Source organism: Zophobas morio, unplaced genomic scaffold (assembly GCF_036711695.1).
Source record: "Zophobas morio isolate AGI-343-1 ecotype UQ-CSIRO unplaced genomic scaffold, CSIRO_AGI_Zmor_V1 ptg000021l, whole genome shotgun sequence".
In the NCBI taxonomy this organism is placed as follows: domain Eukaryota; kingdom Metazoa; phylum Arthropoda; class Insecta; order Coleoptera; family Tenebrionidae; genus Zophobas; species Zophobas morio.
In genome coordinates, this window is record NW_026972126.1 from 11,630,801 (window position 1) to 11,646,878 (window position 16,078).

The 16,078-nt window shown below is 32.5% G+C and overlaps 2 protein-coding genes across 3 annotated transcripts in view; both read right to left on the reverse strand.

Moving 5' to 3' along the window:
• Positions 1 to 1,075: 1,075 nt before the first annotated feature.
• On the reverse strand, positions 1,076 to 9,424 carry LOC135132626 (glyceraldehyde-3-phosphate dehydrogenase-like). The gene is made up of 5 exons (XM_064060768.1): positions 9,283 to 9,424; positions 9,076 to 9,232; positions 8,915 to 9,030; positions 1,854 to 2,272; positions 1,076 to 1,648 (listed from the first exon to the last, which is right to left on the reverse strand). The coding sequence occupies exons 1-5, from the start codon at positions 9,358 to 9,360 to the stop codon at positions 1,378 to 1,380; spliced, it is 1,041 nt and encodes a 346-aa protein (XP_063916838.1). The 5' UTR covers positions 9,361 to 9,424; the 3' UTR covers positions 1,076 to 1,377.
• Positions 9,425 to 10,103: 679 nt separating this feature from the next.
• Positions 10,104 to 16,078, reverse strand: part of LOC135133110 (ubiquitin carboxyl-terminal hydrolase 7) — a 29,378-nt gene continuing 23,403 nt past the window's right edge. Inside the window, exons 9-13 of one of the 2 annotated variants that reach the window (XM_064061375.1) lie at positions 11,334 to 11,596; positions 10,980 to 11,270; positions 10,689 to 10,930; positions 10,484 to 10,627; positions 10,104 to 10,436 (exon numbers count right to left, since the gene is read on the reverse strand). In XM_064061375.1, coding sequence (XP_063917445.1) covers positions 10,336 to 10,436; positions 10,484 to 10,627; positions 10,689 to 10,930; positions 10,980 to 11,270; positions 11,334 to 11,596 — 1,041 coding nt within the window. In that variant the 3' untranslated portion in view covers positions 10,104 to 10,335. Of the gene's footprint in view, positions 10,437 to 10,483; positions 10,628 to 10,688; positions 10,931 to 10,979; positions 11,286 to 11,333; positions 11,597 to 16,078 lie in introns of both variants that reach the window. The other variant, XM_064061374.1, reaches the window with a different exon arrangement.

Here is a 16,078-nt window from a genome sequence, read left to right on the forward strand (position 1 = left end):
CAAGTACCTACATAACAGTACTTCTAAAACAATCAATAAAATTAAAAAACGAAGGAAGTATTAACAATTTTTACGTTTTACGAATGCCAATTTTTTGTCGAAGTTTTTGTTGCAGTTGATATAACGTGTGATCAAAAAGTTTTCAGATTCGAGTTGGCCAAGGAAATATTTGTCATGCCTTTGATTACAATGCAAATGTCAAAAATCCAAATTATTGAAATACCAATGAGGTTATGCCAGACATTTACAGTTTAATCAAAGACATGACAAATATTTCCATGGCCAATTCTAATCTGAAAACTTTTTGATTTATTTTCTTTATTTATTTTATTTAAATATTCTGGAATCCAGCTTGCGAAATGTGTTTTGGATTTCGTTCAAAGCTTGTCTAGTTCGTATTATTTTAAATAAGATTAATGAAATCTTTTGCAATCCTTTTGTAATTTTGGTGTCAACTTTGAGCTATTTGTGTTCGGATTAGTGAATTATTGGTAAATCTTGTGAAACTTTACCTCGTTTTTGTGTCAGCTTTAACCTATTTTCGTTCGACAGAACGTATTTTGTCAAAATCTTGGTTGTTACAAATAAACCGTATATTAAATATTAATAAATACCACACAATTTTGTAAAAAAAAGTCGTAAATGGAGACATACTTTAAACAAAAGCGTTTTACTTTAGGAAGAAATGAAATTATCGCTGTGTGTAAAAACTTAACAATACGAACTTTCCCATGGCACTAAATGACTAAACCATACACATAGTGTGATAAAAGAATGTACATAATGGGTAATAAAACCTTTATGTGCAAATTCAACGACAACTGTAAATATAAAAAATACATACTTCGTTTGCAGTTAATCATTTTGTTAATAACCGCCATAGTTCAACATTTATAGTAGAAATATATTTATTTTTATCAGTCTTATCTTGACCGTCAAAATTACTCACCTTCATTGCTTTTGGTTGAGGCGTGTTCCATTTTAACAAACTTTGTTCTTGCTGTGACTTCTTCAGAATAGGCATGAACTTAGCAATACAAAACTTTGTTATATAATAAAAAAAATAAAACGAATATAAGGATGTACATGTTTTATTTTCATGCGAAGACGGGGTAGAGCGTAGAATATGCGGCAGATTTTTATTTTGTCCAACATACCTGTATGGGTGTAGCGAAATATATGAAAAATAGACCAATCTAGTTAGTGTTTTCCGTTTACACGATAGTCTTAAATACACCCGAAATTTCAGAGTAGTCGGTTCGAGAGTTGAGGCCATCGTTCAGAAGAAAAACAATATATCGCAACACCACCGCAGGTATCTACTAAGGACTTCATTCTTTATTTTGATATTATTTTACAATTTTGAATTTAGTTTGTTTAGCAAGATTCCCTCGACGCCATATATTTACACAGATCCACAACTCGACAAGCATAACCCCACTCGTTATCATACCATGCAATCAACTTGATAAAATTCCTGGTTAGCGCCAGTCCAGCTGTCGCGTCAAAAATGCAGGACCGGGAATCCCCAATAATATCTGAAGAAACAATGGGATCGTCCGTGTACGCCAGAATCCCATGCATCGGCCCATCAGCCGCTTCTTTAATCTTGCATTTGATCACGTCGTATTCCGCAGGCGTATCAATGCTACCCAATTTTATTTAATCACAAATAAGAAATATTGTAATTGTATCTAATAAAGTTTTATAAATCATCTAGAATCCCCGAAAGCGTGTGATCAACGAACCTAACGTTTCTCTGGTTAGAAAACACGTCTCTTAAAGCTGCGACTTCTCCATGTTATAAAATTTTATTAGATGTATTAGCAGCGTTCATATTAGTAACTACTTACATCATCGTTAAATCTACCATAGACGCATCCGGAACCGGAACTCTGGCCGCGATTCCAGTTATCTTACCCTCGAGGTCGGGTATAACTTTAGCGATAGCTTTGGCGGCGCCGGTGCTCGTAGGAATGATGTTCTGGAGAGCTCCTCTGCCTATTCTGTAGTTCTTTTTCGCCGGGCCGTCGAGGGTGTTCTGGGACGGAGTAACTGCATGTATTGTGGTCATTAAACCGCACGCGATTTTGAAGTGATCGTTGACCACTTTGGTTAGTGGTGCTAAGCAGTTGGTGGTGCACGAAGCGTTAGACACTATTTTAATGTCGGGGTTGTAATCGTCATGGTTTACACCCATTACAAACATGGGGATATCTTTTTTGGAAGGGTAAGTGAGGATGACTCGCTCGACGGTTTCGTGAAGAAGGGCCTAAAATTTGGGCGTGTAGTCGAACATCTTGAAAAATTAAGGAAAAGTTGTGTTTGTTTGCCGTGGTTTAGGTTAGTTTCGCAACGAGTGGATGTTAAGAATCTAGTTTTCAAATCCAACCGCTGGTGATGGTTAATGGGGGAAAAAAGGTTAGGGATATTGGGGTGAAGGGGAGATTCGAGAAGGGGAAGCAGGTAACTATTTCTGATTAACCATATCAATTAAAACTGTAAAAATGGGTACTATTACTGAGAAGTGGCCAACATTTTTAAATCTCACAGGTCATTAGATATAAAACATACTTATGAAAACTCTGTAGTAGTCATTTGCTAAAATCAGTCTTATCTTAGCAGGTACTAGCCCCGCCCACCCACCCTCTCTGTTCTTAGAGGGTATTTCATTTGTCAAAATCAGTCTTACCTTCGCACGAATTTTGAACATCTTCTCTATGTTTAGTTGGTTATGCTTTAATAGGTTTTTCTTTTGTTGGTTTTGTTTTTGTTTATAATTTACAAATGTCTTATTAAATGTTTTTTTTATTTACATATTAATGAAAAATAGCAACTTCTTTTATTATATAGCAATGCACAAGGATTAAGGACTACTGGTTGTTATGGTTATTGTCTTAATGTTTTTATTGTTTTTTGGGACTCCCGAAACCCTCGTACATAACGTACCGAAAAGTTAATCCGTCATTTTCCAGACACCCGGTATAATAAAAATCCGGAAACGGCAGACCGACAGACAAACAAACAGACGGACAGACAGACAGACGGAAACGTAACAGTTGGTCGACGGACTCGATTACAATACTTCCTTCGTTTATGCTCCGGAAGTAATAAGAAGGTTTTTAACTGTTGCTGTCAAAGTTGTGACCCCATTAACGTTTTTTTTTAATGACAGCTTTATCTTTATCGATATACGTCGAAAGAATGCAAATAATTCATTATCACCGTGGCATTTATGCGCCGTCTAAAATGTGTGTTTTTACCTGTTAAAAACAGTTATTATTATGTCATAAATTGTCATGAGTCATTTTTTGACATTGTGGTGATACCAACTTTAGGAATTTTAACTTAGAATGCGATATCCATATTACAATAACAACGTATGATTGTTTACTTTCCGATTGCAATGGGTTTTATGGTGTCTTGAATTTGAAATTTTGATTTCGTGCTCAGAAAAAAAATAGGAAAATTATTTTAAAAATTTCATGTTTTAGACCATGTATTAGTGAATCTTGGTAGTGGTTAGGGGTTGGTAACGCAGGCACTTGTGTTTGCAATTTTATAAATGGGCAATTGTTTAAATAAAAACGACTCGCATTCGACGCCACGGTCTTCCTCCAGCGAGTGTAATTAGGGTAATATCAGGTTATTAAGGATTTTCTAATATGGGATATATAAAACTTTTGATTACTCGATAAGCACGCTTGTCTTAATGTTTGTAAATTCACAGTTCATGTTAAGATTTTCAACTGTTCCTGGTTCTAAAACAATATAACAATCGTGAAACTGATCATATAAACCACGTGTTAGGAAATTCACTTATTCAGACTTCACTCTTTTGTTGATCAAGTTATAACTAAAGTTTCTGGATGTTTTTACTTGATAACACACTTCTTAACTTCTCACTTCATTTATGGCATTTCAACTGATCTGAACGTTGGTCATTTTAGGAGAAAGGACCTTGAAAAGTTGCGGTCAAAGTCATACCTTCGTGGACTCGAAAAATTAAACAGCTTGAATATTTTCTTACAGGTTTAACAATATTGAACACCATGCAACTTTTTTCCATTAAAAATCAACAACAAAAGGAATGAGATGAAGTATTCTCTTTTTCTTGTTTTTTTTTTTTTAATTTGATTTTGAAGGTAAGACAGATTTTTGTTGTAGCTGAGAACCAAGGGACGTAAAAAACAACGTAAATTTCCACTTTTGTTGACGACGATCGCAGTTCAAGGCCAAATTTTGAATTTTTCGCAGGTTTTAGAATTTTGTTCACATTTCAAATTTTCGCGGGATGTTTGGGTTTTGGTATTGGCCATCTGTTATATCTTGGCGCTTGCGTAAAATTCTGTTTAGACTTAACAGATGAGTTACCAACCACTAGATGCATAGGGGAAATTTTATGTTACCAACACAAAGCAACAAGTGGATGATAACAAAAAATACTTTAGTGAATATAGTCAGAGACTTTAAATATGTATAGACCGGCTATGTGGCCTAAAACTTGAAGCCGGCAGTCGCCATATTGCTTAGTCCCAAAATCGCGCCGAATTTAAAATGTCAACAATTTCAAAGTTATTAAAACACGATCTTAACAAGTTTATTTGGAATAGTAAGGTGTTGCCGATGAAATAAAATACCTTTTTGACCACTACTTTTTTGTTTCGAATTACGATACCACCGTACACCGCAGCTTACTGGCATTTCCGTTCAAAGTTCACTTAATTTATTAAATACTATCGTAACAAACGCGACACCATTGACCAGGAGCTAGGTCCAATAAACAAAAAAAAAACAACAAATAACAGCCACACTCAGCACCCAACAAACAGACTTTCCTACTTCTATTAACGAAAACTCGAAAACTGAGAACGATAGTTCCGTTTAAAGGTTAAGTTGGGTCAGGATTGACAGAAAGGGACCAGCAATGGCGGCGATTTCTGTTGACAGAACTGCTTCACGAAATACAATAGAATTTAGGGTGACAGCCAGTCTATATATATTTGAAGTCTTTGAATATAGTATTTAATTTTTAAATTTAAAATAGTCTATAAAAATTCTAATAAAAAAGTTGTAAAACACGTTTATGTAGTTAATTTCAAGACAACTGTTTTTCATTTGCTAGTGAAACGCTTCATTGCAAATGTATGTATTTATTCACAAATTCAGTATAATGTAACCACGCAAAAAAACATCATTTGGAAATATTTTTCTTCTGATGTTGGGTACTTAACATAAATGATTAATCGCAAAACACTGAAAACTGTTTTTCTGTTAAAAATATTCCTTTGTTTTTTATAAATTATTATAGCATACGAGTCAATCTAAGAAATTGTATTTACATACTACATATATAAGCAGTGTGTTACTCACTACTGTGGTATTCGAAACAATCAGTGTATACTCAGACCATTAAAACTTTATGATGTGATTATGAGGAGTTGGACAATAGCACGGTTAGCGACGATTGTAAAAATTATAACATTATTAATACACAATAATACACATATTGTGGTGACCGAGTTTGAATCAAATTTTCGCGCCGAAATTAATTAACAGCAAAAAAAAAATCGTTAAACGTAGGCAACAAGTGCACGTTGGCGCTTTTGAAGTGTGTAGTCTGCTTGAGATTTTAGTTAGAGCGGTGTTTATCAGAGGGCGCTTTTAGTAGACAAGATGGCGGCATGGTGAAAGCTTGTTGAAAGCGTCATTCTTATTTTGGTTTCTTGTGTGGGAGCATGGTGAAAAAGACGCTGTAAGTTAGCACAGTTTTCCCCAATACGCGCAGCTGATTCTTGCGGTTTTTTAAACGGAAACATGTGAATTTTTGAACGACGCCAACTCGTGTAAATTTAATCCATTGTTTGTAAATACACAGTTCATGTTAGGATTTTAATCGTTAACTGGTTCTAACACAATGTAACAGACATTTGCTAGGAGTTTTCATGAAATTCAAGTTTCTGGATGTTAACACGTAAGTGTTACATTATAATACTTCTAGATTTCTCACACAAGATCGCTAATAGTTCATTTACGGCAGTTAAATTAACAAAATCATCATAACATCACCGAGAAGCAATTTCCTCGCAACGATGACTGGATATTTTTGTGTTTATTTATCATGTGTTTTGTTTGGGGTAAGCAGTTCACGATATTATAAACTCTCGAAGCTAATTGTTTTAAAGCAACCAATCACTTGGATCAAGACATAATTTAACATAACGTAAACTTTTTAACACTTGTTCAGTTGTTGTTAATATCAGAGTTACAAGAAATTAAACATTTAAAATGGAATTGAGGTAAATAACATAGAAAGCGTGATAGAAGCGGAGTGCGCGGTTCCTGGTCGAGCTGGCGGAATTTATGGCGACACCTGGACAAAATATGCAGGTAAGAATAGAATTCAGGGGGGGGTCGAGATAACCTAACGTTGTCGGTTTCTACCCCATAGCCGGGACCCAACTGCGAGTTTGTGACCGGAACGGCCTGCACATACGGCTTGTCCGTAATAGAGAATTGCTTTGCGGCAGGCTTGCGATAGATAGAATCCCCGTCGCGAGGGAGAACAGCCACGACCGGTAGCCCCAAACTCCGCTTGTGCTAATACCCCTATGGGCATTTTTGTTGTGCTTTTGTTGACTGCCATAATTTTAAATTTGACGTCACACGCCCGTAATAACTTGTGTATTTGCAACCAGTTACTTTAATTCAGATTTTGATTTGTTTTATCAGATTTGTGATATTCAAATATTTGCATTGATTCAGAACGTTTAATTTGATTTCATTTAAATTTCATCGAAAGATCGCAGCTTTTTTTTGTCAGTGGAGGAATAAATAATTTTGTGTCCTCCCTAAATTTTGTGTTTTATTTAGCGATACTTTTCCAACCTTGAAGTCCACCATTTGCATCTGAACGCATCCCGGCATTTTTCAAAAACACACAGCCAACGCCAAATTTTGCAATTTTGAATTTTTCGCGGGCTTTCAACTTTTTTTCACATGTCAATTTAAGGCGGGATGTTTAGGTTATCACAATATATACCAAGTGTCCTTTCTTACAAATACTTTTTATAGCGAAATAAGAATTTTGAATGTTTGGAGGTACACCGAAATTTTAAAGGTACCTTCCTGGCACGGGATTTTACCTGCTACTGGTCCAGTGCCATTTCAGATGTGTTTATACTCTTGTCTGTTTCATTTGTAGCTCACAATTTGTTAACTGTCATTCAGTTTCTAAACGTTAAATGCTTTTTGTTAAGAAATGGACTCCACAAGAGAGAATGATTTAAAATAACCACATGTGAACAACTATCTCCACGTTTGATTGATGCATTAAAATACGGGGTTATTAATAACTGAAGCAAATTTTTGTGTTGGCAATTCTAAATTATAGGCACCAATAGCAGTACGTCAGGTAGCAGTAGTAACAGTTGTCAATTTGACAGCCATAAAATTTTAAATATTACCTTATCTTATTTCAGGAATCATTAGGTAACTTCTTCAAAAAAAAGTCAAAGTTTAGTGAATTCTGCCGCTTTCATCTCACTAAAATTTACCTACCAATTTACAATTGAAATAGGGCGGGTGGGCGGGCTTACATTTTGCCTTTTTGTTTTAAAATGGAACATTTGTATAAGGAAATATCGACGTTGCAAAATGCTCCATAATTGCAAAATCCATATTTCCTTGCAAAAACGTATTATTTTAACCAAGTTTCTTGTTGTGAAAAGATGGCTATGTATATTAAGAAAACACAAGGCAAAGTATAAGCCCCGCCGACCTACCCTATCTCAATCGTGATGAATTTTTCATTCGTTGTCAAACAAAGGGGCGGAGCGTAATTGCAAAATCGATATTTCTCAACACAAATTTACCATTTTAAATGTGTGTTGAGTTTCTAAGAATAAAAAATATAATCACAATTGAGATGGGGTGGGTGGGCGGGGTTTATATTTTGCCTTTTTTTTCTTAATATTTTCTTTGAACAACACGATACCTGTTTTCAATTTCTCGTAAAGAAATAAGTATTTTGCAGTTAAATGCTTTTTGTTAAGAATTGGCTAACGGCGAATAAAAAAAAATATCACAATTGAGACAGGGTGGGTGGGTGTTCTTACATTTTACCTTTTTGTTTTAGTATGTGCAGATTTTTTTCACAATATAAAATCTGCTCAAGATGATTCACATTTTACCTAAACTTATTTTAAAGTTTAGGTATAATGTGAATCATTTAATCATCACAATTAATTTTTTTCTTATAATGTTTATAATTTTACAACCGATATCTTTTAGAGAAAAGTACCTAAACATAACGTGATTTCTTAAACTAAAACATTGCGTCTGAGTAAGCTTCAAAAACGAAAATCATAAGCAAATGAATAAATAAATAAAACTGTGTGTAATACAAACAAAGAGAAATTAAATTAGAAGAAAAAGTATTGAGTAATCAATATTTTTTAACATACCAAGTCGAAGTAATAAAAGTGTTAAACAACTAATCATTACTGCAAATGATTTTGACCTTCCACTGATGAAACCTTAAGCAAAATGATACGACTGTAAATAAAACGGCAATTAAAGTCTTCATATCAGTAGACATACGTATGAAAGTATAAATATAGTTGTCAAAGCAATCAACAGATAAAAATACATACATGTAAATAGACCTGTGGGTGTAGTAATTAGTTTTTACAAACAAGGATGGTCACTGTTTACGCAACTCGGTTTCAAAGTACCTGTTAAGATAATTATTAAATGTACTTTAAGACGCAATAATGAAAATTTGCGTTAGACCTGCTGTTCGATAATCCCCGTGCGAAAAATGTACCAGTTCATAACACCCACTTACCACTGAAGATTCACATTAACATGAAACCAACCTCAGCGAAACACACTAAAACCGCAAAAACATTACCGAAGCTTTGTCCTGAGTCTTGTACAAGCCTGTAGCATCAACTAGATACTGCGGAGAACTTTTACTCCACTGAACTTTGTCTGGAGCTTTCTCATTATGAATGTCAACCAGTTGACCTAAAATTGCGATTCTCGCACTTGTCAACAACTCTGTGGACTTACCGTCGATCTTCAGGCAACTGCCAACTACCTGTATTTCACCCTGATAGATACCGTGGGTTGAATCATATTTGAAAAGATTTGCCATATGGTCTGCTGAAAGGTACGGGTCGTTGATGGCTACCACCGTTGGCCATTCTCCACACGACGTACCCTTGTGCTGTTCAGTTGGGCTAGTACAAGGAGTGGTTACGATTTGGTTCTACTTACTTCCTTTAGTTTTTGTAAACAGCGCCGTACAACCAGGCGTCCAATTCTGCCGAAACCGTTTATTGCAATTTTGACCATGACAGCAGAGTGAAAATCACGAATTGAAATAGGGGGACTTGTTTATGAGAACGTAATTACTTTAGGGTGCTTAGTAACGGATTTAGTTTCGTGGGCGGTCATTCTGTTATTAGTCGTGAGAGTAGTCGTAATTTTTTCGTTTAGTGATACAAGGCGATTCCACTTTTTCAGTCGTAAAGAGCAAGGCAACTGATTCAATTTATTGCAATATGAACGATCATTAAAATCGTGATGTGGTAATTAGTATGTCTGCATGAGGTCCTCTCTCCACGTGTTTCACGGTTTAGTCCACAATGAAATAATCGAACGTGTACTCGAGTTAAAACTACTTGTTTTCAATGGTTTAATACTTTAATCTTTATTCTATTATAAAATGTGTTTACATAAAGTTTCAAATAACAATAAAGATATAATTTTTACAGGTTCGAAAACATACTAAAACGGTCTGGAAAATATCAGTTGCTTAAAAATTCATGCGGCATTAAAACAAAGTTACTACACAACCAACATCACAAGTTATGTTTAAAAAATAACCACCTTCCGCATCATTATTTTCATAAGTTAATATCAAATAATGGAAATTCTCATGATAAAGCAACAACCACACTGAGTCCCGCGTAGCGGAAACTCAGCGTGCCCGTGATTATAGGAAAAATTATTCTACCACTGTTAATACAAGAAATCAAGTACGTGTCCATTGTAAACTCGAAATTAATTATAAATTAAAAAAGAAACAACTAGCAAACAGCTTTAGCGCGAATATATTCTAAATAGACAGACATGAACAAATATATATTTTATATACAAAATGGTGTCACACAGCAGAAGACTTGTGCTCACACGAAGCACCAAATGACAAAGCAGCCGCACCTTACATTTATCGATTCCACTATTGATAGGGAATTTCATGATCATTAACTGGCAATACTGCAGAGCCGAAAAGTGCAAGGTTGTGAAATAAGCTTCCTCAGTCTCTCAATTGTAAATTTTGATGGCTTTCTCTAAATAATTAAAACGGGATTTTTTCGGGGCTTTGTTCACATGATCCAAACCTAACCAGGGTTTTGGACTTCCAGCTGAAACACAAAGGTCACCACCGCTCTACAACCCACCTCTCACTCACCTTGATTAGGAAGTGGTCTAAAATCTGCTAAATTGACTACATACTCGTCATCTTGTAGGACTTGTTGTCTGCCCATCGCGACGATCGAAAACTTGTACTTTTCAAATTCTTTGTCAGGAACACCTAACCTCTTCTGGATACGTTCTAAAACAAACACAAGAAAACAGATAGTTCAGTCCGGGCGACCGCGGCGTCACCCACATACCTTTGACTTTCGTAAACGGTTCCCCTTGCTTAATTTTGAGCAAGAACGGTAAACCGAAGGTGGAGAAAACCTCCTTTTGGAAATGCGCACAAGAAATAAGCATTTCGTCTTCAGCTATATGCAGTTCATCTCTTGGCACTTCTTCGATCCTATAAATTTTAGCTGCGTTGATTACCAGGTGATCTAGGGGCGTATCTTCTTTAGGACCCAACGCCACTTTATTACAACTAACTTCCGTAAACCTGGAACAACCCCTTAGATTTTTTCTAAATTTTCTAGTGATCTCCTAACCTCAATTTTCCGGTGCTCCCTTCACCAAACTCGATTTGTTTTTTCGCCTCTTCCAACAAATCGGCCACCGTCCCCCTTTTATTCGGGTACAAAATAATTTCTTTCTCTTCTAAAACATTGGGACCGACATAAATACATTTAAACTGTTTCTTATTTTCTAATTCATTAACACGGATGCTGAGCTGTTGGTAAAATATTTTTTTAGGCGCCTTAGGTTTTGAAAATACTAAGAGATCTTTCAAGGTGCCCTCAAAGGTGCACCTTAAAGGATGTCCTGGGCTGTCTTTGTAACTGGAAGATACGGAACTTTAATTAATTCGATTAGCTTGTATAATGTGCTTGCGATAGACGTACTTTTGACATTTGAAAAACTGTAATAGGTATGGATCGGTGCCGACCCTTTGGGCTACAGCTCTCGCCAGCTGGTCGTACGTCATTCGCTGTGAGAGCTCCATTGTGAAACCGGGATCGTTGGGTGTGCATTTATCGACGAAGGTTACTTCTACTCGGTAGTATAAATCTTTGAAGTAGTCGATGCATGTTGGTAAGTCGGAGAATTCTTCTCGTTCTTCTTTCTCGAAGAGGATTATGTCACCGTCCATCAGTTCGTCCAAGACCTTGTACACAAAGGTGCTTATAAAATCACGTGAATTTTAATTACGATTTTTTTTAATGATTTTTATGAACAACACACTTAACTTAAGTCGTAAAGGCCCCCTTAGAGGCACTACCTGATTTGATTTCACTATACCGGTGTCCCCGTTTACTAGTTCCGGTTAGTTATTTAAAATCACAAAAACTATACTACTACTATACTGTCTTTGTTTTTTCGGAAATGACTTCAATTTTTTTTTCAAAACCATTTTTAAGTGCGTTAATTAATAGTGCGGTCGTTTCGAATATTATATGTGTAATAAAAATTGACAGACGGCAGATAGACAGACAGGCTTGGTGTTAATTAAGCGTTCTAAATTTCATTTCAGAGTTCTACCTTTCCAAATAAATCAATTAAGTTTCTGCAGTTACAAGATTTTCTTTTTATTGGTAGCTAAGCAGTAAACTTCGTGTTACTATTACTAAAATTTAAATACAGAATAGTCATATTTGAAAACTGAAACTTGTACTCATAACCGGCGAAACTGAAAGTAAATTCTACCATTCATTTTTTTCGGTTCACTTTTGTAGCGCTGTCTATTCTCTAGTTTATCCCCGATGAATGTAGTTTTTGAAATAATAGGGTTAATCGGTTGCTACGTATGCAACCAACAATTTTTGTAGATGGTTTTTGTATTGTCTTTATAAAACTACTACATAGTCACAGTAATTTGATTTTTTTATGCACAAGAAAAAATATTGAACTACTCAATGAGATTGTAATGGCGTCAAAAAAATTATTTCACTGTAATAACACATTTTCTTTTTATACAAGGTGTTTACAAGACATGCGGCCAAAAATGCAGATAGTTATTTCTTGGATCATTTTACAATTTTTGTGTTTTAATGCTTTATTCTTGGTCTATAATGATGTGGATTTGAGGTACGTTATTGACCAAATAATACCCTATGGCATTGCGAATAGTTGCCATAGCAACGTTAACAGAAAACGTAACCAATCCAAAAATCTAGTGAAATAAAATCCAAACAAATAAAAAAAAAAAAAAACAAAGAACTAAAAAATCTAAACATGAAGAACTCCAAAAAACCCAAGAAATAAAATAGTTTAAAAATTCAAAGAATTTAAAATATCAAAAAAAATAATTAAAAAAATCCAAGAAATCCAATAATTCCAAAAATCCAAAAAAGAATCCAAAAAAAAGAAAATTGAATAAATTACAAAAAACTAACAAGGAAAACGTAAAAAATTCAAAACATAAAAGCAAAGAATCTAAAAAACCAAAAAATTCCAAAAAATCCAAGAAACCCAAACATCCAAAAAATCTAAAAAATTCAAGAGAAAAAAAAAGCGAAAAATTTTAATAAATCCCAACAAATCAAAACAAACATCTAAAAAATCCAAAAACCCAAGAAACTCATGTAATATTAGTCCATGAATAAAAAAAAATCTAAAATATCTAAATAATTGAAAAAATCTCTAAATTCAAAGAAACCCAAACAACCTGAGCAAATTCAATAATTTCAAAAATCCAAAAAAATTTTCAAAGATCAAAAAAAAATTGAAAGAATCTAAAAAGCAAAAAATTCCAAAAAAATCCAAGAAATCCGATTTTCCAAAAAATTAAAAATATTAAAAAAATCAAAACATGAAATCCAATACATCCAAAAATACAAAAAAAAAGAGAATTCAAAAAAATCAAAGAATTTAAAAAATCCAGGAAACTCAAACAAGCTCAAGAAATCCAATAATTTAAGGAACACAAAAAACCAAAAAAGAATCCCCAAAAAAAAATTCTAAAAAATTGAATAGATCTCAAAAAAGTAACAACGAAAAACCAAACATAAAAAAAAAAAATCCAAAATATAAAAAAAAAATCAAAAACCAAAAAATTCCAAAAAACCAAGAAAACCGATTATCCAAAAAATTGAAAATATCTAGAAAAACAGAAAAAAAAATGTAAAAAATTAATAAACCCCAACAAATGAAAAAAAAAAATCCAAAAAATTCAAACTTAAGAAGTCCAATGGTTCTAAAAAACGAAAATATCCAAATAATTAAAAAAAAATCCGGAACACTAGAAGAAAATCCAAAAAATCTAAAAAATCAAAGAAACCCAAACAAGCTGAAGAAATTCACTAATTTAAAAAATCCAAAAATCGAAGATATTCCAAAATCTGTAAAAAAGCAAAACATCCAAAAAATTTCAAAAGTTCAAAAAAAACCGAAAGAATCTACAAAGCAAAAATTCCAAAAAAAAAAATCCAAAACGACCAGAACAAAAAACACAAAAAATATAAAATTATCGAAAAAATTTAATAAATCCTAAATAATAATAATAAAAAAAAAAACAGTAATCCAAAAAATCGAAAATATGCAAAAAACTACACAATTTAAAAATATAAGAATCCCAGGAAACTCGAAAGAACTCCCAAGAAATCCGAAAATTCAAAAAATCTGAAAATAAAAAACAAAACAAAAATTATGGAAAACGTTGATTAAATCCAAACAAATAAAAAAAATCTAAGAAACTCAAGAAAACCAATAGTTCCAAAAATCAAAAAAAAAAAATTGAAAATTCAAAAAATCAAAGATTTTAAAAAATCCAAGAAACACAAACAAGCTCAGGAAATCGAATACTTAATTTCAAAAATCTAAAAGAATTTAAAAAACCAAAAAAATCCAGGAAACCCGGTAATTCAAAAAATCAGAAAAAAAAATCGAAAAAATTAACAAACCTCATAACATCTAAAAAATCCAACAAAAAAAAAAAATAAGAAAATCAAGAAAGCAAAATCGAAAATATCCAAATAATTAAAAAAAATCCGAAAAATTAAAAAAAAAAAAAAAATAACTCCAAAAATGGAAAACATTTCATAACTCCAAAAAATCGGAACATTTAAAAAACAAAACAAGAGATTAACAAGGAAAATGTACAAAATCCAAACATTAAAAAAAATCCTAAAGATAAAAACAAAGAAACTAAAAATTCCAAAAGAAAGAAAAAATGCAAGAAACCCGATAATCCAAAAGATCGGAAATATATAAAAAAAAATTAGAAAAATCCCAAGAAAAATTTCAAAACAATTTAATAAATCCGAACAAATAAAATAAAGTCTAAAAAAAATCCAAAAACCCAATAGTTTCATAAATCCAAAAAAATCGAAAATATTAAAAAAGTCAAACATGAAGAAATCCAAGAAACTCATGAAATCCAATATTTCAAAAATTCAAAAAATCAAAGAATTTAAAAAATTCAAGAAACCCAAACAAGCTCAAGAAATCCAATAGTTTCAAAAATTAAAACTATTCCAAAATTCTGAAAAAAGGAACACAAAATCCAAAATAAATAAATTCAAAAAAACCGATTATCCGAAAAAATAAAAATATCCAAAAAAAAATTAGAAAAAAAATCTAAAAAATTTAACAAATCCCACCAATAAAAAGAATTTGAAAAATCCAAAAAACTCAAGAAACTTAAGAAATCTAATAATTCCAAAATTACAAAAAATCAAAAATATCCAATTAATTAAAAAAAAGCGGGACAAATAAAAAAAAATGTAAAAAAAAATCAAAGAAACCCAAACACGCTGAAGAAATCTAATACATAATTTAAAAAATCGAAAATATTCCAAAATCTACAAAAAAAGTTAAAAAATCCAAACATCCGAAAAAAGAATAAAAAATATAAAATTATCGAAAAAATTTAATAATTCCAAATTAAAAAACCTAATAATCCAAAGAATCAAAACAATTTAAAAAGTACAAGAAACCCAAGAAACTTAAAAACCCCCAAGAAATCCAAAAATTCCAAAAAACCAGAAAGTAAAAAAACAAAACAACCAAAAAATCTAAAAAATCGAAGAAATCCAAAAAACCCAAGAAACTCAAGAAATCCAATATGTAGTTTCAATAATCAAAAAAAAAAAAAAAAAAAAATAATAGAAAATTTAAAAAATCAGAGAATTTAAAAAATCCAAAAAAAAGGAAAAAAAAAACAAAACAGAATCTAAAAAATTCAAACATCAAAACAAATCGAAAACAAAAAAGAATTTAAAAAAAACCAAAAAATTCAATAAATCTCATCCAAAAAAAAAAAAAAAACCTAAAAAAAATCCAAAAAACCCAAGAAAGTCCAGACAGCCAATAATTCTAAAAATCCAAAAAATCGAAAATATCCAAATAATTAAAAAAATCGGAACAAGAAAAAATGCAAAAATCGAAAAAAATTGAATAAAACAAAAAAAAATACAAAAACTCCAAACATTAAAAAAATCCAAAAGACCAAAAAACCGGAAGAATCTAAAAAACAAAAACACCAAGAAATCCAAAGTTCCAAACTATCGAACAAATGAAATTAAAAAAATCAGACAATGCAAAAAAAAGTATACCTGAATTTTATACCCCTGGACATAAACTACTCCATAATACCCTTAACTAATTTGTCCTTGGACGATTTGCGGAAGGCCGATTTATTTCGAAGATA